At 41.0% G+C, this 26,860-nt stretch overlaps 1 protein-coding gene across 8 annotated transcripts in view; it reads left to right on the plus strand.

Annotated features, from left to right (window-relative positions):
* Positions 1-26,860, plus strand: part of WDR7 (WD repeat domain 7) — a 354,920-nt gene that overhangs the window by 69,328 nt on the left and 258,732 nt on the right. For all 8 annotated transcript variants that reach the window (XM_045042404.1, XM_045042403.1, XM_006938939.4 and 5 more), the window contains one exon: positions 6,485-6,699. In XM_045042404.1, the coding sequence (XP_044898339.1) occupies positions 6,485-6,699 (215 nt within the window). The remainder of the gene's footprint in view (positions 1-6,484; positions 6,700-26,860) is intronic.

Consider the following 26,860-nt stretch of genomic DNA (forward strand, 5'->3'; position numbering starts at 1 on the left):
GTTGTTTTTCCCTCCAAATGGGTACTTTTCATTTCTGGTATTTTATTTCCTAATGAAATGAAGTTGAAGCTAGTAAATTAAAATTTCACTAGAACGACAGACGTCCGGAGTCTTTTGTTCTTTACTTGTGCCGTCTTCATTATGTGCAGTAACAGGTCATGGTGATGTGAAGGCTGGCGAAATCATTTTACTTCCACATCTCTGGATAGTTAGAAAATTAGCCAAATGACTGGCAACAAGATTTGGCCAGCTGGACCTCTTGGCTTCTACTTAGGAACTTAGGAAAGGTGGCCCACTGACCTAGATGGCGGCTGCTTCTGCCCGGAGCTGTTTGTGTGCGTCAGGGACCAACTCTGTCGTTCTTCACATGTGGTGTTCCCAGGGGGTGTGTCACGTCAACCCCACAGGCCCTTGACAAGGTCAGAGTCCTGTCTGGGAGGCAGCGGCGGCTGTAAGTAATGACTGATTTTACAAGATCTTCTTCTCTGACAGTTACCAGTTACCACTTGATCGTCTTTGTTACATAACAAAAGTGATTCTCACGTCATATACCTCTTTCCGAGGGGACAGTTATTGGTGTTCTCGTTCAGATGCAAACGCCAGCAGTGCTTTTCAAATGTTAGAAGTTAGCGTAGGAGTCATGTCAGTTTACTTTGTTCTGTTATCTTTTTTCTTTGTGTTTATTTTCTCTATGAGTTTTCTGAAATATTCCTGTTTTTTGCATTTACTTTATCAAATATGCATTAAAATCACTTAAAAAAACTTAATTATCTAATAAAAGATAGCAGAGAATTAGGAACTGATGTATATTTGTGTCTATTGAAAAACATATGTAAAGCTTGGATAACCAAAAACATAGGTGTCAAGAATCAGATTTTTCACACAAGTAAAGCCTTAGTGTATGTGCTGTTCTTGCTTCAGACAAGTTTTTAAATTACTAAATTTATTTATTTACTTAAAATTGTCAATTTTATTATAAGATGGCATAAATTTTCTTGAATTCATTGGTAATGTGTACTTCTGTTATGTAAACTTCCTATGCAAAACATTTGCCTGTTGGTGAGTTTATGGTATCTCTAATGGATTTATAATAAATTTATGCAGTTTAGTCTGTAATTTTTATAAATATTTTCCTTTTAATATTTTTATTTCTTTAAATTGATAGTTTTGTCTTGTTACCAAAATTGCCAAAGAGAATCAGGAGGTGGTGCTTCAGCCCAATCTTTTGTTATTAGTAGAAAAGTTTGGTAGCAAGTATTTTTTTTCACATTTTGACTATTTACCTGCAGTATTTAATACAGTAGAGATTAGATTTTACATTTCACAACATGTGGCATAGCACCATCAGCTTTTCTATATCTCCTACAGTTTTGTTTTTCATTCTGTTACAAAAGATACAACTGGACAGGCAAAGACCCAAAGAATGAAATGGTTAAGAAAAAAATGGTATTTTTCTAAAATCTTGGTAAAGCTAAGTATAATCAGAGTTTCTTTTCTTCCTTTGGATGATGTACTCTGGAATTTTGAAGAAAGAGGTTGTTATAGTGGAAATATGGCTGTTTTTGCTACCATTCCCTCCCCCCCCACCCCCCCCATGAGCCCTCTGGACAATTGTCCTTAATTGCTAAGTCCTTCCCATTAGGTACCCCTCAGCTCCCTTTTTTGTTTCCATTGTATTATTCTAACTTAGGGCTGTATTTTGTTACACGTATGCTAGCTTTATTGGTTTCCCTGTCTTCTTTTTCTACTTTCTAATCTATCCTGTACTCTGCTGGCCAATAAATCTTAGGAAATAAAACAACAACAACAACAACACTTGGATCATGCACTGTCTTAATGAAAAAATACAAAACATATAATTTATTTCCTGTAGCTTTTAAATCAAGGTTCTTCACACTCCTACCTTTGTGTTTATCTCCTTTATTTTACACAGACCAGTTGCTTTATATTTTAAAATAGTTCTGGAGCCTCCTGGGTGGCTCAGTTGGTTAAGTGCCCACCTCTTGGCTTCGGCTCAGGTCATGATCTTACAGTTTGGTTTGTGGGTTCAAGGCCTGCACTGGGCTCTGTGCTGGCAGCATGGAGCCTGCTTGGGATTCTGTCTCTCTCCCTCTCTGTCTGCCCCTTTCCTGCTTGCTCTCTCTCTCTCAAAATAAGTAAATAAACATTAAAAGAAAAAGAAGAATATTCTGTTCAAGTATAATTGGGTCACTGTCTACCACTCTATCTTTTATATCATATATATTGTTGCTTATGGTTTTCACTCATTTGGAATATTATTTCTATTTGCTTATTTCTTTTTAAATTTTTTTTTTTCAACGTTTATTTATTTTTGGGACAGAGAGAGACAGAGCATGAACGGGGGAGGGGCAGAGAGAGAGGGAGACACAGAATTGGAAACAGGCTCCAGGCTCCGAGCCATCAGCCCAGAGCCCGACGCGGGGCTCGAACTCACGGACTGCGAGATCGTGACCTGGCTGAAGCCGGACGCTTAACCGGCTGCGCCACCCAGGCGCCCCTATTTGCTTATTTCTTTAAATAGTCTCTTTTAAGGAAATCTGAATAATAAAAACAAAGTCTTGAATATTTACCCGTGTGGTTATCATTCTGTTGTGCTTTGCTGCTTTGTGTAGCTCCAGGTTTCTATCTGGAATCATGTTCCTTTTGCCTAATATTTATTCCTTGTAGTGCAGGTCTATGGGTGATGAATTCTTCCAGCTTCTGTGTGTCTGAAAAACTCTTTGTTTCATCTTCGTTTTTAAGATATTTTTTCTGGTTGTAGAATTCTAGGTTGACAGCTCTTTTTTGTTTTTTGTTTTTCCTGTTAATACTCCACTGCCTTCTTGCTTGCATTATTTCCAATGAGAAATCTGCTGTCACCTTTAACTTTGTTCCTCTGTAAGTGCTATGTCAGTTTTTTTCCAACTGCTTTAAAATTTTTCTCTTTATTATTGATTTTGAGCAGTGGGGTTATAGTTTTCTTCATATTTCTTGCGCCGAGGGTTTGTCATACTTCTTGGATATGTGGGTGTGTGGTTTTCAGTGGATTTGGAAACTTTTTTGGCCATTATTTATTCAAATATGTTTTCGATCCTTCCCTCTTTCCTCTCTTTAGAGACTCCAGCTATATGTTTACTAGCCTACTTGAAATTGCCCACAACTTGCACATTGTCTTTTCATTTTTAAAATTATTTTTACTCTGTGTTTTATTTTAATATAGTTTCTATTCTAGGTCTCCAGGTTTATTGGTCTTTTTCTGCAATGTCTACTCTGCCATTATTCCCATCTAGTATAGTTTTCATCTCTACAAGTTTAATTTTGGTCTTTTGTTGTCTAACGTGTCTCTTTGTTCAAACTTTTTGAACATCTAGAATACAAATTGCAGTAAGTTTTACTGTCTTTGCTATTTTGAAAATTTGTGTCAGTTCTGAGTTGGTTTTAATTGATTTAGATTTTGTGCTCACTATTAAATTTTCTTGCCTTTTTTCAAGAATAGCCTGAAGGTGGTTCAAGGGTGGAAGCAGGGAGATTAGCTTGTATGCTATTGCCTGTAAACAATAAAAGATGATGGATTGTTACACCAGAGCGATAGCAGTGGAGTTGGTGAGAAGTGGTTGAATTCTGGGTATATTTTGAAGGGAGAGCTAACAGGATTTGCTGATAGTTGGATGAGGGGCTTAAAAGAATGGGTTGAGTTAAAGGTTATTCCAAGGTTTTGATCATGAGCAACTCAAAAGGATGGAATTCATTTTTAGACATTGAGAAGACAATGGGAAGAGTAGATTTTGGAAAGACCAAGAATTACTTTTATATTAAGTTGAATATTAGACATTCAAGTAGAGATGTTGATTAGTAAATTGTATAAATGAGTCAAGACTTCAAGTTAGGGATATCAGAGTGGTTGATATAAATTTGAGATTTCTTAGCATATGGATGATATTCAGTCATAACACTGGATGTATCACCAAGAGGATTCAGGTAGATAATGATTGGGTCCCTCCAGGGTTTAGATATATTTCTGTGATGTGGAAGAAAACAGCAAAGGAGACTAAAATGGACTTGTCAGGAGGAAGAAGAAAATGAAGAGTGTTGTTGCCTAGAAACCAAATGAAAAAATGTGTTTCAAGGAGTAGAGAGGAAGAACAAGACCTGCTGATAGTAAATGATAGTCAGATGAGGACTGAGAACTGAATATTGGCTGTAGCAACATGGAGAATAGGTTGTGTGCATGTTTTGGGTGAAATGTGATTTGAGTAAGTTCAAAGGAAAATGGGAGGAGGAAACTTTGGAGGTAGCAAAGATAGACAGCTCTTTGGAGGATGATTATAAAAAATGGGATACCAGCTGGAGAAGGGTATTGGGTCGTGTGTGTGTGTGTGTGTGTGTGTGTGTGTGTGTGTGTGTTTAAACAGGTGAAATAATTGCATGCTTATATGCTGGTGGGAATGATCTAGTAGGTGGGGAAAATAGATGAAGGGAAAAGGGAGGATTGCTGAAATGACGTCCATGGGCAGACAAGAGAGGGATGGAGTTTGAGCTGCAAGTGTGTTAGGTAGGAGTCTGGATAGTTCATGTGGCAATTATAGTTCATGTGGCAATTATAGTGCAATGTGGGAGCTGGTAGAACTTAATTCGTAATTGCTTCTTTGTAAATGAAATGGGAAACAAAACTTTTTTGCCCAGCTGAGGGCAGGAAATGGAGTGTTAGAGATGGGAGGAGTGAAAGGTCTGAAATAATTAACTGGGAAAATGAAAGATCTGTGGAAATGTGGTTACTATTGAGAACCCCTTGAGATCAGTGATTGTGAATTTCAAGGGAGTCTTTCAGCACGTTTTCCATTCATATCTGTCGTCATTGTACAGGTGTAGAGTAGGTGGAAAGTTGGATTTAGCCAATGTTGGAGTTTGCTCAGTTAGTCCAAGGAGGCAAGATGAGGACAGAGCTGTGGTTATGAGGATGGGCGATGGAATTTTACTTTACAGGATAGAGAGAAGTGAGAGACAGTGCAAGTGTGCGAGGTTAATGGAATTGTTGGCATCAGTGCTGAACAAGGAATCATTGGATCAGAGGGTTGAAATGAAGAATGGGAGCTACTATCAGAGAGTGGCATTTTTGAAATTGGGATCACGTTGGGATTTATTTATTGGTAATAAGATTATAATATGACCATTGGCTGTGGTTGAGTGTAGGACACAGTTTACTGGAGTAGAGGAACTCAGCCAAGAGATCGGGATGTGTGGAAAAATCATATGTGCTGGTGATTTTCAAGCATTTTTGAACTTCTAAATCTTGTTAGAATATACACACTCTCCATTTCATACATACACAAAAAGTTTCAGGTGACAGTTCCTTCTTGTGCTTTGCCTTTCAAAATGTATTGGTTAAGGCTCCGTGAATTGGCTAGTAAAACACTGATTTCTGTTAATACCAGAATCACCAAGAATTAATTCCAGGACTGCTAATGGAAAGGGGACAGTGAGTCAGAAGTTAAGCTCTTTAGGCCAGGAGGGGCAAACTTAAGCGGCATGTATATAAATACTCAACACTGGGACTAGAATCTGTGTTTGGGTGTTTGGGTACCAGCTCAGAAACATAGTAGCAATCTTGTATTTTGCTGACATTTAAGTTTCTGGGTGTTCGCTATTGTTATTTTTCGAAATTGATTTGTCTCTTTTAGAAGACTCTAGAGGAATGCCCAGTGAATCCAAATAAACTTCATCATCATTTCACTGTCATTATTATAGTCTCCAGAAGATTATATACAAATCCATGCAATGAAACCCTTGTCTGCCTGGCCTGATGCTGTGTGCTGTACAAAATGGTATACAGAAAAGCCATCTGCTTTATAGGATGGAGTTGTGCTCTGAGACACAAAGTGCATAGATGGAGATGAACGGAAAGAATGGCCAAGTGAAGAAGTGGTTACAAGTTGGACTAGTAGTTATTTTCACAAACACACAGAGGAACTTTTGATTGGGTGTGAACCATAAGAGTCAAGACATCAGACAAAATGGGAAGTCATAGTTTTTCCCCGTTTTGTGGATATTTCCCAGAGAAAGAGAAGTTCCAGGAAATATTAAAGTAGAAAACATGAGAAGAACAGCAAAATTTAGTTCTTTTGTTTAAAATGGATAGACAGCTTAGAGGAAGCTGAAGTCATAGAAATTGGTATTTGTAGTAGAGTAATGGTGTGGAGTATCAGGAAGACCGTGGAAAAAGCCTGGGGAGAAGGTGTTGAAGGTATTGGCTCTGAACTTGACTATATTGGGAAGTTGTGGTCGGGACATTCATTACAGGAGAAGAAACGGTTAAGGTAATGCCGTGTGGAAGGTCCCTTGAGGAGGAAAGTACAAGAAAATGTTTCTGAGAGGCACCGATAAAAATATTCCCACATGGAAAACGTCTATGCGTTTTCTTTCCTTAAAAAACCGTTTGAAGCGTTTATAGTGTTGTGTGCTGATGGTGAATGTCTACGTCTTCCAGGCGCGTTGGATCGCTGCGTGATGGGGATAACCGCCGTAGAGATACTGAATGCCTGTGATGAAGCAGTTCCCGCTGCGGCTGACTCACTTAGTCACCCAGCCATCAACCTCAAGCAGGCTATGACCCGGCGTAGTCTTGCTGCTCTTAAAAACATGGCCCATCATAAGCTCCAGACTCTTGCAACTAACCTCTTGGCTTCCGAGGCATCTGACAAAGTAAGTGTGGTATGTGGGCCCGTGTGTGTAGCCTCCCGTTCAACTTCACTTCATAACACAGTTTTGGCAGGTCTTATGCAATAACTTTGGGGAGAAGACATGGATGACAGATAAGCTTCTGGTTTTTATTTAGGCCTATCCAGCCTTGTTTTAGCACACTTCATGTATTTGGCACTTTGAAAAAGGAAGTTATTCTCACCACTTAAAATAGTTTAAAATGAGGGGCGCCCGGGTGGCTCAGTCCGTTGAGTGTCTGTCTTTGGCTCCGGTCATGATCTCATGGTCTGTGAGTTCGAGCCTCGCGTCGGGCTCTGCGCTGACAGCTCAGAGCCTGGAGCCTGCTTTGGATTCTGCGTCTCTCTCCCTCTCTGCCCCTCCCATGCTCATGCTCGCTCTCTCTCTCTCTCTCTCTCTCTCTCTCTCTCTCTCTCTCTGTCTCAATAATAAATAAACGTTAAAAAAATTTAAAAAATAGTTTAAAACGATTTCTGCGGAATTAAGTGACTTCCATTTCTGAAATTAGAGCGAACCTTTATCATGTAATCTGGCTTTCGGTTTTCTGACAGTCTTCCTGTTGAAAGATTGAGCACTGGCTCTTACCTCTCGGAAGAAAAAAAAAATCATGATTTAGGTACAATTAAGATGTTTCTAATTGTGGCTGCTCCTTTGTTTGAAAAGCACGCTCTGATTTTAGTAAGGTTGGCCCATTATAAGGATTTTAGAGGATACTCGGGAATAGGTAGGGCCAGGTTGTTCAAGCGCCAGTGCTGGCCAGGACCCAAGCTGGATCACACCTTCCCTGCTGATACTCACATGAAGGCATCAGCTACTTCTTGAGTTAACAGGAGATGATCCTACGTAAAAGAAGAACAAATAATCCGAATTCATTAATTGGTTATTTGTCTTTAGTTTTATAGAGGCTAACCACTGTTTGGTTTGTGGTATTTATGTTCTGTGGTACTGTTAGAACTCGCTTGTCTCTGGTAGTGGCTGCATGAAACTGAGAGACAGTATTAGCATCTCATCTGAGCCACAACTTAAAATTCCCGGGTGCATCTGAGTATTCATTAGAATCGTTAGTGGGTAGCACAGATGCTGTTATTTTCATTCTCTCTCATTCTGGATTGCTATTTTTTTTTTTTTTAATGGGTAGACACGTAGATAAATAATGAACAGGTTGAAAGGCTCATCTACAAACTTGAAAATTTGCCCATGAATTAGCACTGAGTGCTGATGACACAGGAATTACTATAGGTGGTTCCAGTGGCCCATTTCCTCTGGTAATTGGCAGTCATATTTGATCACTCTGTCCTTCCCCAAGAAATAAATGCTTTATTGGCTTTGTTGTATGTTTCGTAGGTCAGAATTGTGAAACCCTTCTGCGCTTTCTTTCATGCTTCCCGGCCTGTGTTGTGAAGTTTGAATAGAAATCACAGCTTAAATGTATTTGCCATGCTTATAATTTCTTTCAAGAGATCACGTAGATGTCCTTAGGAGTTCAGTGTCCATAGCACATTGTCTGACGTTCTATTTAATTTTTAATTCTATGCCAGTTTATAAAATACTATATGCAAGGGTAAGTATGTAGGTCATAGAATTTTCAAATGTGTTTTCTTGTTGGTATCCCCTAGAAGTAAAAATTTGTAAAAATCATGATACGACTGGAAAATTAAAGAAAAATAAGTGGTACAGTTAACATTTATGAATGGCTTTTGTAAGTGGTCATGGTCCATTATGTGATTTTTACAATCTTGTTTGTCCCTGTTTTAATAGCGCATTTTATAGTGCAATTAGTGATAAAAGCAGCAGATATCAGAGACACTACACTTATGTATTGTAAAATATATTGCTTGTGAACCTCCTCAGTCTTGTAGCAGTGGTAATTGTTGCCTGGCCTACAAGGAAAACAATTACAGAAGGGGGGAAAGGCTTAGGAAGCTGAGGCTGCGGGAGGGTAATCACTTTATGAAAAATGTATGTTGGCTGGACCATTAGGGATTTCTCTAACTATTTTCTCATGGTGAGTTTGAGGCTCCTTCTGAGGGGAATATTTGAAGAGCCTTCTGGATGGCTTCCTAATCTCAGGAGAAATAAAACCCACCCAAAGTTTAAAAAAACAGAACATAACTAAGAGCGTGTCAGGGGTGCAGGATTGACTCTAGGATATGGGAACTAATTTTCTTCATGGGTCTCTCAATGGAAAGCAAAATCTCTACGGGAATGCCCTATAGAAAGAGTCCTACCTTTTCCTTGTTAGACTAGTGTTGGCATTTGGGCTGTTTGGAGTAACATGTATTGTATATCGCTAATTTTGTTAATTATGCCGGACACGCGGAGCCTTGCAGACAAAGATGGGGGATTTCCTTTCCTCTGATTCTTTTCTTTCACTGGAAGAGCCAGAGGTTGTGAAGTGAAATTACTCTTTATGGCTGCTTCAAAGTTTTGAAGATGTGTGTATTCAAACCCCTGTGTGTTTCTCTTATGGCGTGTATCTTAATTTCCCTGGTATGGTAATCACTTACCAGCTTCCCTGATTCTCCCCACTGAAATTCAGCCTTCTCGCAGGCGGGGATTGTGACTTATTTATTGCCATTTCCCTCCTGACATCTAGTAGCAGCTGTGCAGTAAATGCGTATTGAATTGGGTGCTGTGTGGCAGGAAGTGCTGATGGCCTCTGCCTCAACCTCTTTGCCCAGGTCTTCTTCCTTCCCTCACAGTTGATGGTCTTGGCTTGACGACCAGATCTGTTCCTGTTCGTGTGGCCTTAGACGTGGAACCTTTATTAATCACCTTTGCCCTCTGCCCAGTTTTGTATTCTCCCCTTTGGTTGTGGCGAGCAAGCTCGTCCAGGCATAACTCATTCTCCTTTGCTGTGTCTGTATTGTCAGCATTCCAGCGTGTCCTGCAATTATGTCAGCTGGACCCTCTCCTTTACTTTTTTTCCTTGTGACTCTAGAGCAGTGTTGCTCAACCTCAGCACTATTGACGTTTTGGGCTGAATACTTCCTTTTTTTTCCTTTAATGTTTGTTTATTTTTGAGAGAAAGAGAGAGAGAGCGAGCGCGTATGCGCACACGAACGGGGAGGGGCAGAGGGAGAGGGAGACAGAGAATCCCAAGGAGGCCCCATGCTGTCAGCACAGGACCCGATGCAGGGCTCCAACTCACAAACTGAGAGATCATGACCTGAACTGAAATCAAGAGACAGACGCCTAACCCACTGAGCTACCTGAGCTACCTAGGTGCCCCTGGATAATTCTTTATTGTGTGTGTGTGGGGGGGGCTGTCCTGTTTATTGTAGGATGTTGAGAATCATTTTCCCTCTACCCATCACAAATCTCTAGCATCCTCTCTTGCCCAGTTGTGACAATCAAAAATGTTTTCAGCTATGGCCAGATGCCCCAAGTGGGGCAAAATTGCCTCTGGTTTAAAATCACTGCTCTGGAGAGAAAAGGCTGAGAAATGCTAGACATCCTGCATCTTATATCCTATGTTTCTTTTCCTCTCTCCTTGCTTTTTTAATCCCTCTCCTGTGAGGATAGCGAAGCAGTTCCCAAACTTCTCCTCTCTGCCCCCTGGTGGCAGAATTAGTTCTTGCATTCTCTTTGTGTTAGACACGTTCCTGTTCAGACCTTTCCTTAAAACACTTTTCTTTGGGGGCACCTGGGTGGCTCAGTCGGTTAAGCATCCGACTTCCGCTCGGGTCATGATCTTGCATTCCGTGAGTTCGAGCCCCGCGTCGGGCTCTGTGCTGACCGCTCAGAGCCTGGAGCTTGTTTCGGATTCTCTCTCTCTCTCTCTCTCTCTCTCTCTCTCTCTCTCTCTCTCTGACTCTCCCCCATTCATGCTCTGTCTCTCTCTGTCTCAAAAATAAATAAACATTAAAAAAAATTAAAACACTTTACTTTGTAAGGGATATTTTTTGTTTTTTTCTTTATGTCGTCTGATTAGATTTTGAGCTTCTTGAGGGTGGGAGCTGAGTTTCTCATATTTTTATTTTCAGAGCTTTTAGGTAGTATGTGAAGCATAGAAAATACCCAGGAAATTTCGTGTGAAGTTGGTTTGGAGGTATAGATTGGAATCATATTGTGGAATCTATTTGAATGCAAAGCTGAGGACTTACCTCAGTGGGTAAACAGTACGATACTGAACAGTCTTAAAAGGAGATCTTTGTTTAAGAAATAGTTTTCCATGTCTGACATTTATGTGCAGGACACTTATTGCCATGGGAAATGAACTGTGATGCTGTTAGGTGAGAGGCAGTGGGAACTGGGATAGGATTAGGTAGAGGAAATGTTGAAGAGGGAATGACTTGGAGGCTGTTGTGTTGGTTGAATAGATAGGACTTCAATAAATAGGGAAGAGTTGAGACCTGTAAGACGATTTCAGAGCTCCGAGCCTGGTTGAAGGGAGAATGGCGGAGCTGTTAACAGAAACAAACAACTCACAGAATAGGCTTTGAGATTGGTTGTGATAGGAGACATCTGCCTCTTGTTTGGAGTGTTGGGAGATGGAATGTGTGCAAGGGGAGCAAAAATCTTCCAAGAAAGAAGTGGAATGATAGTGAGACAGAGTAGGGATGGGATTCCACCACCACCCCCGTCCCCCCGCCCCAAACAAATGCTGGAGTACAGAGCCTGGATTAGACCATAGTGCCTGTTTTGGGATGCCTGATCATTAGAGTATTCCAGATATGCCATCTTCCTTAATTCTTACTGCAGATAGGTGAATTCGTTATTATTATCCTCAGGGTTGCCAGTGATGAACCTAAAAGACAGATGGTTGGAACAAGGATTGGCAAACTTTTTCTATCAAGCACCAGACGGTAAACATTTTAGACTCTGTGGGCCGTTCAATCTCTGTCACAGTGATTCAGACCCGCCATTGTAGTGTGAAAACAGCCATAGACAATAGGCCAATGAATATGACTGGCTTCCAGTAAAACTTTATTTACACAAATAGGCAACGGGCTGGATTAGCATCGGTCATAGGTGGTTGAACCCTGCATCAGAGGACGGCATTATTAACAGCAAGTTTGTAGATACTGTTCTTCCACGGAACAGCCTTTGCTTTATTTTTGAAAAGCAGTTCAAAGGAATGGTTAAGAACCTGGGTTCTGGTGACGGGCATATCTGTGTTTCAGTTATGTCTGTAACATGCTACCTGTGGGTGACCTTGGGCCAGTAACCTGCAATGGCCTCGGTTACACATATACTTGAAAACAAATTTTTGTAAAGGAAGCAAAGGTCAGCAGTTGATCAGAGATGCGAAATAACACTAAGACTTGAGGGAATGAAGGGTGGAATTAATAATTAGGGAAGTCACCGGTGATCATTAGGAGAGCTGCTTTGGAAGAATTAGTTGGGTCAGAAATCAGGGTACAAAGAACTAAAAATGAGAATAAGATAAAGTGGAGGTGGGGAGTATGGAAGATATGTGCTTTTAGAGGAAAAAAAGTAGTAGCTTCAGTGCATGCAGGGGTAAGAGCTGAGGTTTACTTTGTTAGGAGCTCACTGAATGTTTTTGTTGGTGGAGGAGGTGGACCCATGTCAGAGGACATGATGTCGATAGTAGAGTTAACTGGAGAATTTACCCCCCACTCGATGTTGTTTGCTTTTGATTGGTAGTGATGAACGAGAGGGAGGTGAATATAAGCAATGGAGACCATTGGAAGAGGAACCAGTGGAAGAGGAGAAAAGTAGGCTGTAGTATTATTTAAAAGGATGGAAGTGGCTTTAATACCTTGAAGGCAGAGCCATCTTCATTTCCCTGTCCCATAACACCCAGCGTGAGTCATGTTCTAGAGTAGGAGTTAGTAGATTTGCAGACTATAAATAACTAGTAAACTGTAGATAGCACGTGGTGGTATGATGAATGCAGAAATGAAAATATTAAGAAGTTGGTCTGAGCATATCTGGTGATCTTTTTAAAAAATTTTTATTATTTTTGAGAGAGAGAGAGAGCACGCATGTGCAAGCAAGTAGGGGAGAGCCAGAAAGAGAGAGAGAGAGAGAGAGAGAGAGAGAGAGAGAAAGAGAATCCTGTGAGATCATGATCTGAACTGAAATGAAGAGTTGGATGCTCAACTGATTGAGCCACCCAGGCACCACTCAGGTGATCTTTTTGATGACCTTTCTCATGAAGCATTTGCCAGAGACACTGGTTCTTGGTGAGGACATCTTGGAGCACGCCTTGGGTCAGTGGGATTTTACTAGGGAAGCTAGAAAGCCTTTACTGCCATGAAATTCGTTTTCTCTGGCCTAGTGTGTATAATTTTTTATGTGGCACCTTTATATCTTAGGTATTGTGTACCAATCAGGGTCACCCTATTTATTTTGAAAAATCACGAGGTTGAAGAAATTGAAAAATGACCAGGATGATTTATCTTCTGTGTTACATTTCTCTCTCTGTTGTCTAATTAGTCAAAAGGCTGAAAAAAACGAACGGGCTATATTTGCAAAGGTCAGTAGCTTTGTATTCTGTGTAACTAGGTGAGAGAATGGGATTTAGAAGTCAGATATAACCTACTGAGAACATGCTCTGTGTTTTTTGCTTGCAAAATTCACTCTAAAAAAATTTCATACTGATTGAATTGACTTTATGATTCATTGTGAAAAGGGCACTGTAAGGTACAGACAGGGGCAAGCCATATGACGTTATATACAGGATACCAGGCCTTGTCTGGTGAACTGTTTATGGCCTTAGAAAAATTCTTATGATATGTCTGACCTTTGAAGAATCAATTAAACTTGCTTAACATTCTGCTCCAAAACTTTAGCGAATATTTTAATAGAAAATAAAAATATGTTGATTGTGTATTTATTATATATGTATAAGTATGTATAAATTTAGTTTTCGTTTAAGTAGTTATTAGGATAAAAATCTTTGTCTAGTCTTTAATAAATACAGTTAAGGACCCTTAGGGAGCTGTCTAGGCTTAAGAAGACAAAGGAGTAAATGTCTATGACTATAGGAGGAGAATAAACTTTAGTGAGCACCCTTGTGATGGGCGATTCCCTTTAACGGGGACACTGATTAGAAACCAAGTGTGGATGCTGCCTGCTCCTGGGATGACATTGCATCCAGGCCCTCTCAATAGAGCCAGATAACATGTGTATGTTTATACACACAATCTGTGTTCCTCTGTTTTCCTAAATATATTAAATGCCATCAGTTAACACTGTTATCTCCACGTCTAACCAAACACCAGAGTGTTTGCTCTAGCCTCCCCTCCTCAAATACTGTAACTTTCTTCCCACTCCCACTATTTTCGGCGTCTTCACGGTCTTCCTTGACTCGCGATGGGGTTACATCCCCAAAAGCCCATTGTCAATTGAAAATCTCCTAAGTAAAAAATGCATTTAATACACCTAACCTACCAGGGATCATAGCTTAGCTCAGCCACCCTTAACTGTGCTCAGAACACTTACATGAGCCTGCAGCTAGGAAAATCATCTCACACAAAAGCTTATTTATAATAGTGTTAAGTGTCTCCTGTAACGTATCGAATACTGCACTGAAAGTGAAAAGCACAACAGTGTGGGCACAGGTGGCTCTCGGTGTGTCGGCTGTGGACACCCATGTGCGCTGGCCGACTCTGAGCCAGGTTGCTACCCTCGCCCGGTGTCAGGGGAGAGCCTGGTGCGTGTCACTGGTCTGGGGCCGGATCCACACTCAGACTTCCAAGTGCGGTTTCTACTGAATGCGTATCACTTTCAGTCCAGTGTAAAGTCGAAGAATCATAAGTCGGGGGCCGTATGTATTTACTTGCCCAATTCTCCCTTTATGTAAACAATTTCCTGCACACCCGGGTCTCTTTAGGTGTGCCACCCTAAAGCTTGTCACCCACAAAGGGAAAGAAGTCCATTTCTTTTTTATCCTTAACATTGTCCTTGTCACCTTCTGTTTTCCTAGGGTGCGATTGCTTGTTGTTATTCACTCCTAGGCTTCATCTAATGTGATGTTTTCTTTCTAATTCTTTTTGAGTTCAGTCATTTCATTTCTGGTTTTTCTAATGCTCATATGTTCTTTCACGTTGAGTATCATTTTAAAAGTGTTCATCAGCTTGTTTAGAAATAGCACATTCATTTTTATCTGCGTTTTGAGCATATCTGTGTTTTCCCTTCTGGTTCTTAATTCTTTTTAATTATAATAATTTGACCTCAATACTTTTCTGTTGTTCACTGCTCACCTCTTTTGTAAAAGAATTTTTCCTGGACTTTTTGAATGATTAATTCAGATCATTTTTCTAACTTCCCAAAACTTCCTTTCCTATTTTTCATGTGGTTCGAAAATATGGTGGCTCGCTTTCTAAGCTCTCCTAACACCGTTCCTCACCTCTTATTTGCGGGCGGGGGGGGGGGGGGGATTACCTGGCAGTTTTGACTGCATGCTTAGCAGTTTCTCATTCCTGGGGGCCTTTGCCAAAGGGACCCCTGATGTAGTCGTGTTGCCCGTGGACTGGGACTGCCACGTGCCTCAGCCTTTGTGATCGTGGCCCATGCGTTCACTTGCTGTTGAGGCGGGTAAACTTCTCCCAGGTTCAGCTGCTGTTTTAATTTAATTTTTTTTTCAACGTTTATTTATTTTTGGGACAGAGAGAGACAGAGCATGAACGGGGGAGGGGCAGAGAGAGAGGGAGACACAGAATCGGAAACAGGCTCCAGGCTCCGAGCCATCAGCCCAGAGCCTGACGCGGGGCTCGAACTCACGGACCGCGAGATCGTGACCTGGCTGAAGTCGGACGCTTAACCGACTGCGCCACCCAGGCACCCCTCAGCTGCTGTTTTTAAATGGGCCCCATTATGTTTTTCTGGTAACCGTCAGTCAGCATTTTGGGGTTTTCCTCTCAGATCTGTCGCATACCTCGCCACTTCCCTTTCCTTCGTCCTAAGGAGGTGCCTGATAACAGATAGACCTTGTAGCTGTTGGTGGGTTTTTCCATCTGCTTGAGTTTTGGGATTTGTGGATATATTTTATCAACTTGTTTTGTTGAAATGTTCTTACTGCGTTTCGGTTATCCTATCTAATTGCTGTGTCTCTCTTTATGTGAGGATTTGGAAAAATCCAGTAACTATGCTTCCATCAGTGCCGTGATCTTTTCCAGAATCCCTTTGAGTTTCTGTATTCTTGATGTTAATTGTAAAGTTCAATAATGAATTAGTTAAGGAGAAATTGTATTAAACATTCACTTTTCAATCTTAATTGTGTATTTATTATTTGAACTAGATGAGGCATATCTGTGATTACATATCATATATTGTCTCTATACTGGATCAGTTGTGGGCTTTAATTTAAAGCTGTTTGTGTGAGAACATCCTTAACCTACTGGCAGGTGACAGAGTCCTTCAGTCTGGAATTTTCCTCATGTATTGACCCACCTACTGCCCGTATCCCACAATCTCACAACATAGTGGTTAGAGAAAATGACTTCAGATTCTATAGAGAACAATCAGGGACTTTTTTTTTTTTTTTTTTTTTTTTTTGCCACCGCTTCCCTCTCTATTGTTTGTCAGTTGCTTTCTAAAAATTTCTAGAATGAAAATTTTGGAATTTAACGTGAGGCTTTTGGTAAAGAGACTCCTTAAGGAATAAGCTTGAATTTTTTTTGGAACCATAAAAATAAAATGAAAAGAGTTAAAGTTATTGATTAGGCACAGGTATGTAAGTAAGGTAATGGGATTAATTTCTGAACATACATTATTACATTGCTGTTATCACAGGCACCAGAAAGTACAAGAAAGTCAATGGAGTCCAGTTGCCCCATCACCCTCCTCCTCTCTTTTCCTCTTTCTCCATCCTTCTTCCACAATCCAGCCGTTGTATTACATTAGTCATCCTTCTTACCTCCGTAAGAGTGGTTAGCATTCCTTTCATGTATTTATGTCCTAATTCTGTTGTTGTCTCTTACTCTTTCTTTGCCTTTACCTCCCTTTCGTGGTAGTCTCACCCACATAAGAAAGTACACCGTATGTAGGCTGTGAGTGCGTGTGTGCTCATCTGTGTGTGTGTGTGCCCTTGTACACTTGCATCATGTGTGCATGTTTCATGGAGTTTGTAATGAATGCTTTAAACATTTCTGACTCAGGTTATCTTTCCTCCAACTTTTTCTCCAGTTCAAGGGAAACAAGTTGTAAGTTATTATGAATACATTTAAGGGATAAAACTAAACTCTCAAAGCTAACTAAATATTTAATTGAACTTACTATATTTTTTGATGATTACAGGATTTTTTGTTCTCTTCCCTTTTTAAGGATCCGTAAATGAGACATAACGCCATCAAATAATGACATAGACAAGGGAGCTCCCCTTCTTGAAACTTACCAAGCCCTGTGGCTCTAGTGCCTTATCGGCCCTCTGCTTTGCACGTAATAGGTGTTCCGTGGGTTTATGAATGGAATTCATAGGTCATATTGAATGTAATTCATCATATTATTCTGAACCAAAAAAAGCAGTCTTGTTCTATGATGGTTTTAAATTCAAAACAGTTTTGTTTCTCCTTGGAAGTACATTAACAAACCACACTATACCTGAGAAGAAATTTAGGTTGTTGAATAATGTCTGTGAGATACAGCGAAGGGGAAATTCCTTTTACCATCTCACATAATAAATCAAATGGCAGACTGCTGAGAGAATAGGAACAGTAGATAGATTTAACCCTGTGACCTTCTCAACAGCCAGATCTTTCCAGCCCTTGCGTATGCTACTTTATATTTAACTCTTAGTTGGGAACTTCCAGGTATTTTGAAGTAATGTGATAGAAATATAAAGATTTGTAGCTAAGTGTTAATGTGTTAGTACCTTGGGTAAGAAATAATTTCTTGTAATATGCTTGAAATAGCTGTTCTTTATTAGACTATATAAAAGATTTTGAAACTTCTTGACTTTTATAGCCTCTGTTAGAAAATAATTGAATCAGTCTAGTTCAGTAAACATTTATTGACTACTAGCTACTGGGTTTGGCCCTGGAGAGCCAAAATGAATAAGACATGATATTTACCCTCAGGAAACGTAAACAGATAAATACAAGGCAGTGGAGTGAGTGAGTTGGCTGAGAAATGCAGAAGGTATTGCAGAGACCTGGACTAGCCTGAGGTGATCAGGACTGGCTTCTTGGAGGAGGAGACATTGAAGAATGAGTAGAATGTAGTCAGGTGACGGATGCAAAGAGGGCAGCGGGGAGTACCATGTGTGTTCAGCATTGCTGGAGTATCAAGGAGAGGAGAGACGGGAGGTGTGTGAAATGAGACCGGTCCATACATACTACGTGAAGGTGCTTAAACTGTATCTTTTATCTCAGTGGCTTTCACACCTAAGAAGAAAAATTAGCACTAGAATCCTTCCTTCAAAGAGAATTTTATATGAGAGCAGGTATGTGCAACAGATACGAGGCAATGTAGAGGAGAGTTCGACTCCAAGAATTGAGTGATTAATGAGGCACAGGTGGTAAGCGGGGCGGACCCACAGGTTTTCTGATTGGGTGGTTGAATAGAAATCGGCTCTCTCAAATGTGATATCGAACGTAGGAACCGGTTTTGCAGGGGATGGTGATGAGCTGCTTCGTATATGGGGGGGGGGGGTGTGGTGATGGATATACAGGTTGAGGAATCTCCCACATATACCTGGTGCTTAAAACCATCGAAGGCCATGGGACTATTCAGAGGTAGCAAATGGGCTGAGATAGACTCTCGGGCTACTAACCTTAAGGGGAGGAAGTGGAAACGATTCGGAGAAGTGTCAAGAGTGCGGGAGAACCAGGAGAATAGGCTCACTCGTAGACTGAGGGAATCAAGACTTTTAAAAGGGGTAGCGAGTGATTAGTTGTGGCAGAGGCAGTAGATGTGTGGTATTGGAAGGACTGAAATATGTTTGTCATTGAGGTCACCAGTACCCTTTTCCAGAATGGTCTCTTCAGGATGTTGGGGCCAGAAGCTGGATTGCCATGGGTTAAGGAGTGATGGGAAGCGTGGAAACAAACGACAGCAAAAGGATACTTTTGAAAAGTGTGATAGGGGAAAGAGGAAGAATAGGGGAAAATGCAGGTTGGCAGGCACGTGGGAATGTTTGTGGATTAGGGTTAAAGAGCCAGCAGAGAGAGGGCCGGTCCACTTTAGGCTAAGGGGGCGGTACTTGATGAAGCTAGGTTCCCAGGGGATGAGAGAGTGGCGGACTGCAAAGGCAGAGGGAAAGAGTTTGGCTTTGACCTAGAGGAGGAAGACTTTATTTTCCGAAATCGAAGGGCGGGAAGACAGGCTGGGTGTCTGGTGGGTGTAGGTTTCTGTGCATAATGGATGGCAGTTGAAGAGAGGACATTCCTAAAACTTTCACGTTTCTCCAAGAAGTTACAGGTAAGATTGTGGGGAGGGAGGGATCAAGAACCTGGGTCGGGACTTGGTGAGAGAGACAGATGGGGGAATGAGAGGAGAAGCGAAGAAAGAGTAAGAGGAGTGACTCTATTTGTAGCTGTAACTAGCTATAGTAAAAGGTCTAGGAAAAAGTAGAAGGTACATGTTGTCACGGCTCCTGAACTGCAACTCTGTAATGCAGAGGTTAAAGGGCACTGAGGGTAGTTACAAGAGGTTGATTGATATGATTAACCAGAGGTTCTGGGCTTGTTAGGGAAGGAGTGGGAGGGAGGACGAGGCTGATAGCTTTTGAAAAAATCCTGGAATCCAGGGACTGAATGCCTCTATGATAATGGTTCCCAAACTGTTTGTTGCACATTGGAATCATCTGAGGATCTTTAAAAACTACCGGTGCCTGGCTCCTCCTCGTGGCTTTCTGACTGAGTTGGTGTGCATGCGGCCAATTTTCCCAGGTGATTCTAATGTGCAGCAGGGTGCAAACCACTGCTCCAGAAGGTTGAAGAGCAGGTGTGGTGGAATATTTGGAACTACAGAAGATTGTGGTCAGCGTGGAGATACTAGTGAGCAAGATTCCTGAGGTGAGGACACATTCCGCTGAAGGGGACTGGAGTCACAACAGCCAAGGAGTTGGGAGGGCAGCGTGTTCTCCATCTTTGGCACAGAAGACCCCGAAGCCCACTGTCCCAGTACCTCCTGCTTTTCACGGGGTCAGAACTCTGAGAAGACGGAGCGGTGCCATCTGGCAGGCTAGTTGGGGAATAGGGATCGGAGTGTCTGATTTAACAATAAGCCACAAACCTGTCTTATTCTTGTCCTTGGAAAATAACAGTGCAAAAACATTGTTGATGCATATAAAAAATGCAAAACAAAGTGATGAAACTAACGGGAACTTATTTAAAAGCGAGAATGGCAGCAGTTGAAAACCAGCACTGATGATGTGCTGATATCAAAACCTCTCCTTTTTGGGAAACTCGTAGGTTCGTATGCAGTAGAATGTTTGTACCAATGCTCTATATTTCATGGTTGTGTGACATTTAAATTCAGTACTGACGCTCTAGAATGCTGTAGTCCTATAGGAACTTCAAATTATAAATAGCAAAAAAATAAAAACAGCACTGTAGCATAATTAGCACATATAATCACAGCTAACTCCCTTTATTACTAAGTGACTCCGTGTTTAACATCGTGTCATTTGCCCTCCGACTTTGAATCCTTTTCTATCCATTAGGAGGCCCCTTGCCCACGCGGGGTTGCAGACCATAAGTTCAAAATCACCGACCTACACGGGTGGTGAAATCTCCCAGAATGAGGGATGGCAAGCAGGGCTTTGAGCCAGTGACAGTGATTTTAAAATTTAAAAAAAACTTTCAGGTATGACATTCATAAGATGACTTCTATGCTGTGGTGTGGAACCTAACATTAGCCTTGAATGGAAAAATATTAATTTCAGGGAGGCAGTTTATTGCGATGTCCAAGGATAGAAAGTGCAGTTGGCTTGTAGTGGTTGTGGCTGGAGTTCTATACTGTGCTCTCGGTAGCCTGGAGCAGACAAAGTGTATCCAGAGACCTTTCCGTGGTCCTTCACACATCTCTGTCTTAGTTTGCGTGAAAATACCTATTTTTTTGTACTCACACTCCCACCCGTCAGCAGTCAGCCTTGGTAAAGGTGATGTTGTCTCAGGGCAGTGGATGGCTATGAAGGAAAGAGGTAGAAAAAAGAAAGGCAAAGACCAAAGGAGGGGATTTGCAGAGTAAATCAGGATTTTAGTTGTCCACGGTGTAACGTGACTTGGTGTTCCCCGGTCTGTATTTTGATAAACGTGGTACTTGCTAGTTGGTGGGCCTGGGATGCCCGTGCCTCCCTCACCCCCTTACCCCACCTTTCCCCGGCTGGCTCCCACTCACCCGGCTCACTCCCAGAGCTCTCCTGAGCCCCCGTTCTGTGACCGCTGTCCCCACAGAGGCTCCTGAAGTTTTCAGGAATGCTGCTGAGTCTAGCAGTCACTTGTGTCTTCTCTGGTCCTCTGCCACTCGTGTTTATGTCTCTTTCTCAGTACTAATTCTTTTGTACCAATACACGAAAACAAGGAGATATATTTGCTTCCATGTCTGTTTCCGTGTATCAGGGTTTGTTTAACTTCAACACTGTTGACATCTGGGGCTGGGTAATTCTTTGTTCCAGGGGCTGTGTTGTACAATGTGGCATGTTTAAGCAGCGTCCCCAGCCTGTACCCACTAGATGCCATTAGCACCCTCTCCCAGTGGTGACTCACAGTGATGCCTCCAGACGCTGCCTTGAGGATGAAGAGTATGTCACCTCTGGCCCAGGGCTGCTGCTCTGTCACCCCGAGAGCTCCTCAAAGGGCCATTTGATACTCCTCTTTGTGTTTCCAACAAACTGTTCACTGAATCACTGAATAGCCCGGAATTTAAGGTTGATTAATATGGAGTGGACTCACACCACCTCCCCACCCCCACCCCATCTCTAGAATCTCTGCCGAACTCATGCTGAGAAGCTCTTGATATTCGCCAAGTAAATGTCTGGCAGATACCAGGGGACCCTGACTTCTTCCTCGGTCTTAACCGTTGACAGCTGTGTGACCTGTGTGACTGACTGGCCGACCTCCTAGCTTCCATTTGTTTTTAGCTTTAAAGTGGAGGTAATAAGATGGTAATGAAGTCAACTGGGCAACATGTTTTAACACGTTTATCCCAGTAGGTATTCACACACTAGTTTAACAGTCTTGATTGAATGATTGATTTCATTCATTCAGCACACCTTGAGTGTGTACTGTAAGCTGGGCCCCGAGCTAGCACGGCTGGAGAGTTCATGAATCACGTCCACACCCATCAGGGCCTCCTGTCGAGTTCCTGCTCTGATGAGGGAGACAAGTGCGCAGCTCATCACCGTGAACGCTCTGTTACCTAAGGTGTGAACCAAGTGGGAGGGCGTCCTCAGGAGAGGACTGGCCTGGGGAGCTGTGGGAAGACCGTCTTCTCTGAAGAGAGTCACTCGTGTAGAGGCTTGGTGTTGGGAGGCAGAGGGGGAAGAAATCCCCAGCAGAGGAAACACTGCGTGCGGCTGACCGGGCAGAGCGTGGGAGGCGCGTGCCGAGCCCTGCAGCGATGGGAGAAGAGGGTTAAGACTCTCCTAGGTTAGAATCTACTTGAGTGTGAGTATTTCTGAAATTTGAGATTGCTCACCACTGTGACCCTGGGTGGGTTAAAGCGGTTTTCTTGTCTCCTGTTCATTTGCCATTATTAGTCTTCGCTTTTTTTCTCGTCAAGTCGGCCTCCCAGAATATCCTCTCGTTTCTGTTCATTCACAACTGTGCTAAGGGTTGGGAATACCCAGGAGGACATGTTAGATCCAGAGCAGTTTTTCTTTTTTAAATAGTTTTTTTTTCTCCCTTTTTAACAGCTACTTTAATTGGTTGAGACTTTTCACGCATGTCTGTAACATTCATTTGAGATAAAATGAGCTTTATTATCCCCATTTTACCAGTGAAAGGGATACTGTTTTGTTACCTGTTTGCTGTTTGTGAAATCTCTCTTTTATTTAGAAGACAGAAGAATCAATGCAAGGGGCATGAAGTGATTCATGTAAAGGTTTGTCTAATGGGGGACTGGGGTGCCCTAGTGCCCAGGGCTCTTGGTCTTGTGACTTTGGTGACTTGGCCCTTTGGGAACAGTTACAAACTCGATGTCTTTTATGCTGGTGTTGTGGAACCATCATGTGTTAATCTTCTAATCTCCTAATATATTAATACCATTTGGATATATTGTTACCCAAACATTATCCAGTTAAAATGTGGCCTGTAGAAATACCTTTAGAAGGCATTTTCTCTATAAAAGGCATGACCTAAGTGTTTATATTTAATACTTATACTTTTGAGTGATTTACATTTATTTATGTCTTGTGAAATAAATTACTGTATAGTATCAAACCTTAAAACCTCTCAGGTTAAATATCCCTTTTGGTTTATGCTTCTTAATATGCTTGTTAATGAAAACACATAGAGGGCCGTGAAATGACATAAGCTGAGTGTACTGTATCCATACCTTGTCATAAAATCTCCTATCCGAAACCAAATATTTAAGATAGTGTATTCCTTAATTGAAACTTAAATGGCTGGATTCTGTTCCCCTGTTACTATTAAGTAACAGCAATCCGACAGCAGAGGGCACCAAATACCCATTTCAGGCTTAACACATTTTCTTAATCCTTTCCACTTCCTCCCTCCCTCCCTTGCTACCTTTTTCCTAATGCAGTCGACCCTTGAGCAGCACACGTTTGAGCTGCGTGTGCATTTATACATGGATTTTTTTTTCAGTACATACAGTATAGTACTGTAAATGTATTTTCACCTATGATTTTTTTCTAGCTTTATTGTAAGAATACACTATATGATACACATAACCTACAGTATGTGTTAATCGACTGTTTACATTGTCAGTAATGGTCAACAATAGGCTATTAGCAGTTAAGTTTTGGGGGAGTCAGAAGTTACACTTAGATTTTCTACTGTGTGCAGGGAGGAGGGGCTCAGTGCCCCTCACCCCCCATTTTGTTCAAGGGTCAACTGTAATTAAAATCGTTGACATTAAAACCATATATGTTTATAGGCGATAATGGGATTCTCCCTCAGCTAATTTTAGGACTTTTTTTTTTAATGTTTATTTTTGAGAGAGAGACAGAGAGTGCGAGTGAGGAGGGACAGAGAGAGGGAGGCACAGAATCCGAAGCAGGCTCTGGGCTCTGAGCTGTCAGCACAAAGCCAGACGCGGGGCTTGAACCCACGAACCGCGAGATCATGACCTGAGCCAAAGTTGGATGCTCAACCGACTGAGCCACCCAGGCGCCCTAATTTTAGAACATTTTTAAAGCACGTTTAGATATCAGTGTGTTTTTATTCATTGACTCTTTTGCATTTAACATTATGCCTCAGAATTTTCAGAAGTTATTTTAACATTCTTTATTCAATAGAATATCCTGTCCATAATCAAGAATAATTTTTTTAAAGTTACTTATTTCGAGAAGGGGACAGAGAGGGAGAATCCCATGCTGTCAGTGCGAAGCCCGACATGGGGCTTGAGCTTCTGAACCCTGAGATCATGACCCCATCCAAAATCAAGAGTTGGATACTCAACCGCCTGAGCCACCCAGGTGCTCCTAAAATTTTTATTTTTTAATTTTTCCTACCAAAACATTCTTAGGTAACAAACCAATTCTTTATATTATAGTTAGGGAATTAAAAATTATTTAGAACATGCATTGGAAATGACACATAATTATTTTGTAAAATATTATATTACTATTTGCCAAATACATATTTTTCCTGTGTTCTATGTTAGGACTCAGTATTGATATTTATACAAACATGTATGTGAATATGTTATATAACATTTCCTAGTCCTGGTATCTTCAATCTCTGATTTCAAAGTGGATTCAGATTTTTTTTTTTTAAACCATGTATTCTTTTGCTTTGCACGTTAGCATCAAAATCAGCTGGCATTAATCAACTTTACATTTAGGTATAAATTTGGACTATTTTGTAATATAGATTGGACCCATGTTTTTTCAGGAAAAATAATAAATTGTTTTACTAGGTAACTTTAGAAATAGTCCTGAAAACTATGATGTTAAAAAATGGTTCAGAAATAAGTAAGTTTTTAAATCAGAGCCATTGAAGTGAATGAATGGTGCAAGGGTAAAGTTATTGCCAGTGTTCTGAATTTCTGGATAAAAGGACAGATGCTCAAAATATCATTATAACGTTGGTTTTAGGGGACAAAGCTACCAAATGTTTCAGCGGACGTGATTTAACCTAGCATATATTCAAATCTATAATGATGACAATGTTAGATAACAAGAATACACCCACGTTTTCTCCTCCGCGGATTATAAGTTGTTTTCTTGTTGTGGGGGGAAGGGGTGAGGGGGTGGGGGGCTGCTCATGATGTGCATATGTGCTCATGTACTGAAAATGACCCAGGCTCGAATAAGGATCAATCTCCTGATCATAGTTCTGTCATTTTCCTTGAGTTTTTCACTTGAGATACAGTTTTACCTGCTACTCTTAATGTAATTGCCACAGGTTCGCTTTCAGTGATGAGCAAGCAGTCCAATAATTTTTTCCTATTGCTGTGGTTCTGTAATATTTTAAGTCAGTTTCTTTATTTAATACTTGAAATGGCTAAATGTGTATTTTCCCCTGTACAGAAAACATAACATTGTAATAGGCTTACCACTTACAATGAAAATGTCAAATATGTGTTTTACTAGGTTTTTAAGTATGTTGTGTGTATGTATTTTGCATTTACCGCTGAGTTTTACTAGCAGCTTTGGGACCATTTTATTTGTATATACTTTATAACTTAGCTTTTCTTGTTGCCCTTTTTCAGGTGAGTTTTGAAATTATTGCCTTGAGTACAAAGGCTTTATTTTCTTTCAAGCATCTTGCATATGATAGAAACTCCACAAATATTTGTTGAATTTTATCTTCTGCCGTGATGATACACAAAAGGGAATTTGCGAGCACACATTTCAAATGTTCTTGATAAAGGTGGCAGGCAGAGCAAGTGTACTAACGTTCCTGTTAAAGAATTTCCAGGATTAGGTAGCCAGTATGGGAAATGGCTAAGACTGTAAGATGATTGGAATGAATTACTTTGCTCTAGCCATGTACATTTTAGGATTAAGCCAAGGGACCCTTGGAGTTGGATAGATGTTTCTCTTCATTTTCCTTCAGCCTATCTTAGTGTGACATATTAGAATATCTGACATATCTGTGATCAGCCCTGCTGTCTCCATGCACTCAGCTTAGTCTTACCCTCACAACTTTGCTGGATATCTATATTTTATTGTAATAAGCCTTTAAGTCCTTAAAATCCAATGTCAGGTATTACAGGTCATATGCAGGACTTAGGGGATGAGTCATTTTCTCCTTCGTTCCTTCCATCTCCCTCTGTTCTCCTCTGCTTTTATTATTACCTTCTTCTTTTCTTTTACCCTCTTCTTCTGACCGTGGATTGCTCTTTGGTACAGTTTTTGTGACAATGACACAATCAGCAGCACTGAGAGGTTGTGATAAGAGGAGATGCACACAATCACATCCAGATATCATGGTACCAGACACTAGAAAACCTTTCAGTGGAGATCCCAGGGCGGATCTCAGGGTGCCGAAAGGGGCACATGGGTGGCTGACATCAGAGGAGAGGACTTAAAAGCCGATCTCGTGTCCTCACTCTTGCCTTCTTTTTTCTTCAAGCCGCTCTTGCTGCCTCAATAATTTCCTTAGCAAACATGTTTGGTTTTATATTCTTTGGTAGTAATGATCTCTCTTTGTCCTATTTTGTATTTTGAACTTTGTAGATCTTTACTGGAAAGACAGTATTTACTAATGTACTGTGGGGGGCTCTTGGTGCCTGATGTTGTTATTACCTATTCCCTCATATATCGTGTCATGTCTGTCTAACTAATGTTAATATAAGATGATATTTTACCTTTTTCCCTGATAGAATGAACCTAATGCCTAGCCTAGTGCCTGGGCCATAAGCGACAACTTAGTATATGGTAGCTATCAATATTAATAATAATTTTCCTATCAATAATATATCAGGTATAATATATTATAAATAACTTTATGCATCATTCAAATTAATGTCAGTAGGTACAAAGCATTAAGCGTCGTGTTTGACATGACACTCAGCGTTTGAAAAACAAATACCAGGTACAGCGGCGTTAGGAATAAGAGGGTAATGTGCACATTCTTCAACCCATCCCACCTTCTGCATT

The sequence above is a fragment of the Felis catus genome, chromosome D3 (assembly GCF_018350175.1).
Source record: "Felis catus isolate Fca126 chromosome D3, F.catus_Fca126_mat1.0, whole genome shotgun sequence".
Classification (NCBI taxonomy): domain Eukaryota; kingdom Metazoa; phylum Chordata; class Mammalia; order Carnivora; family Felidae; genus Felis; species Felis catus.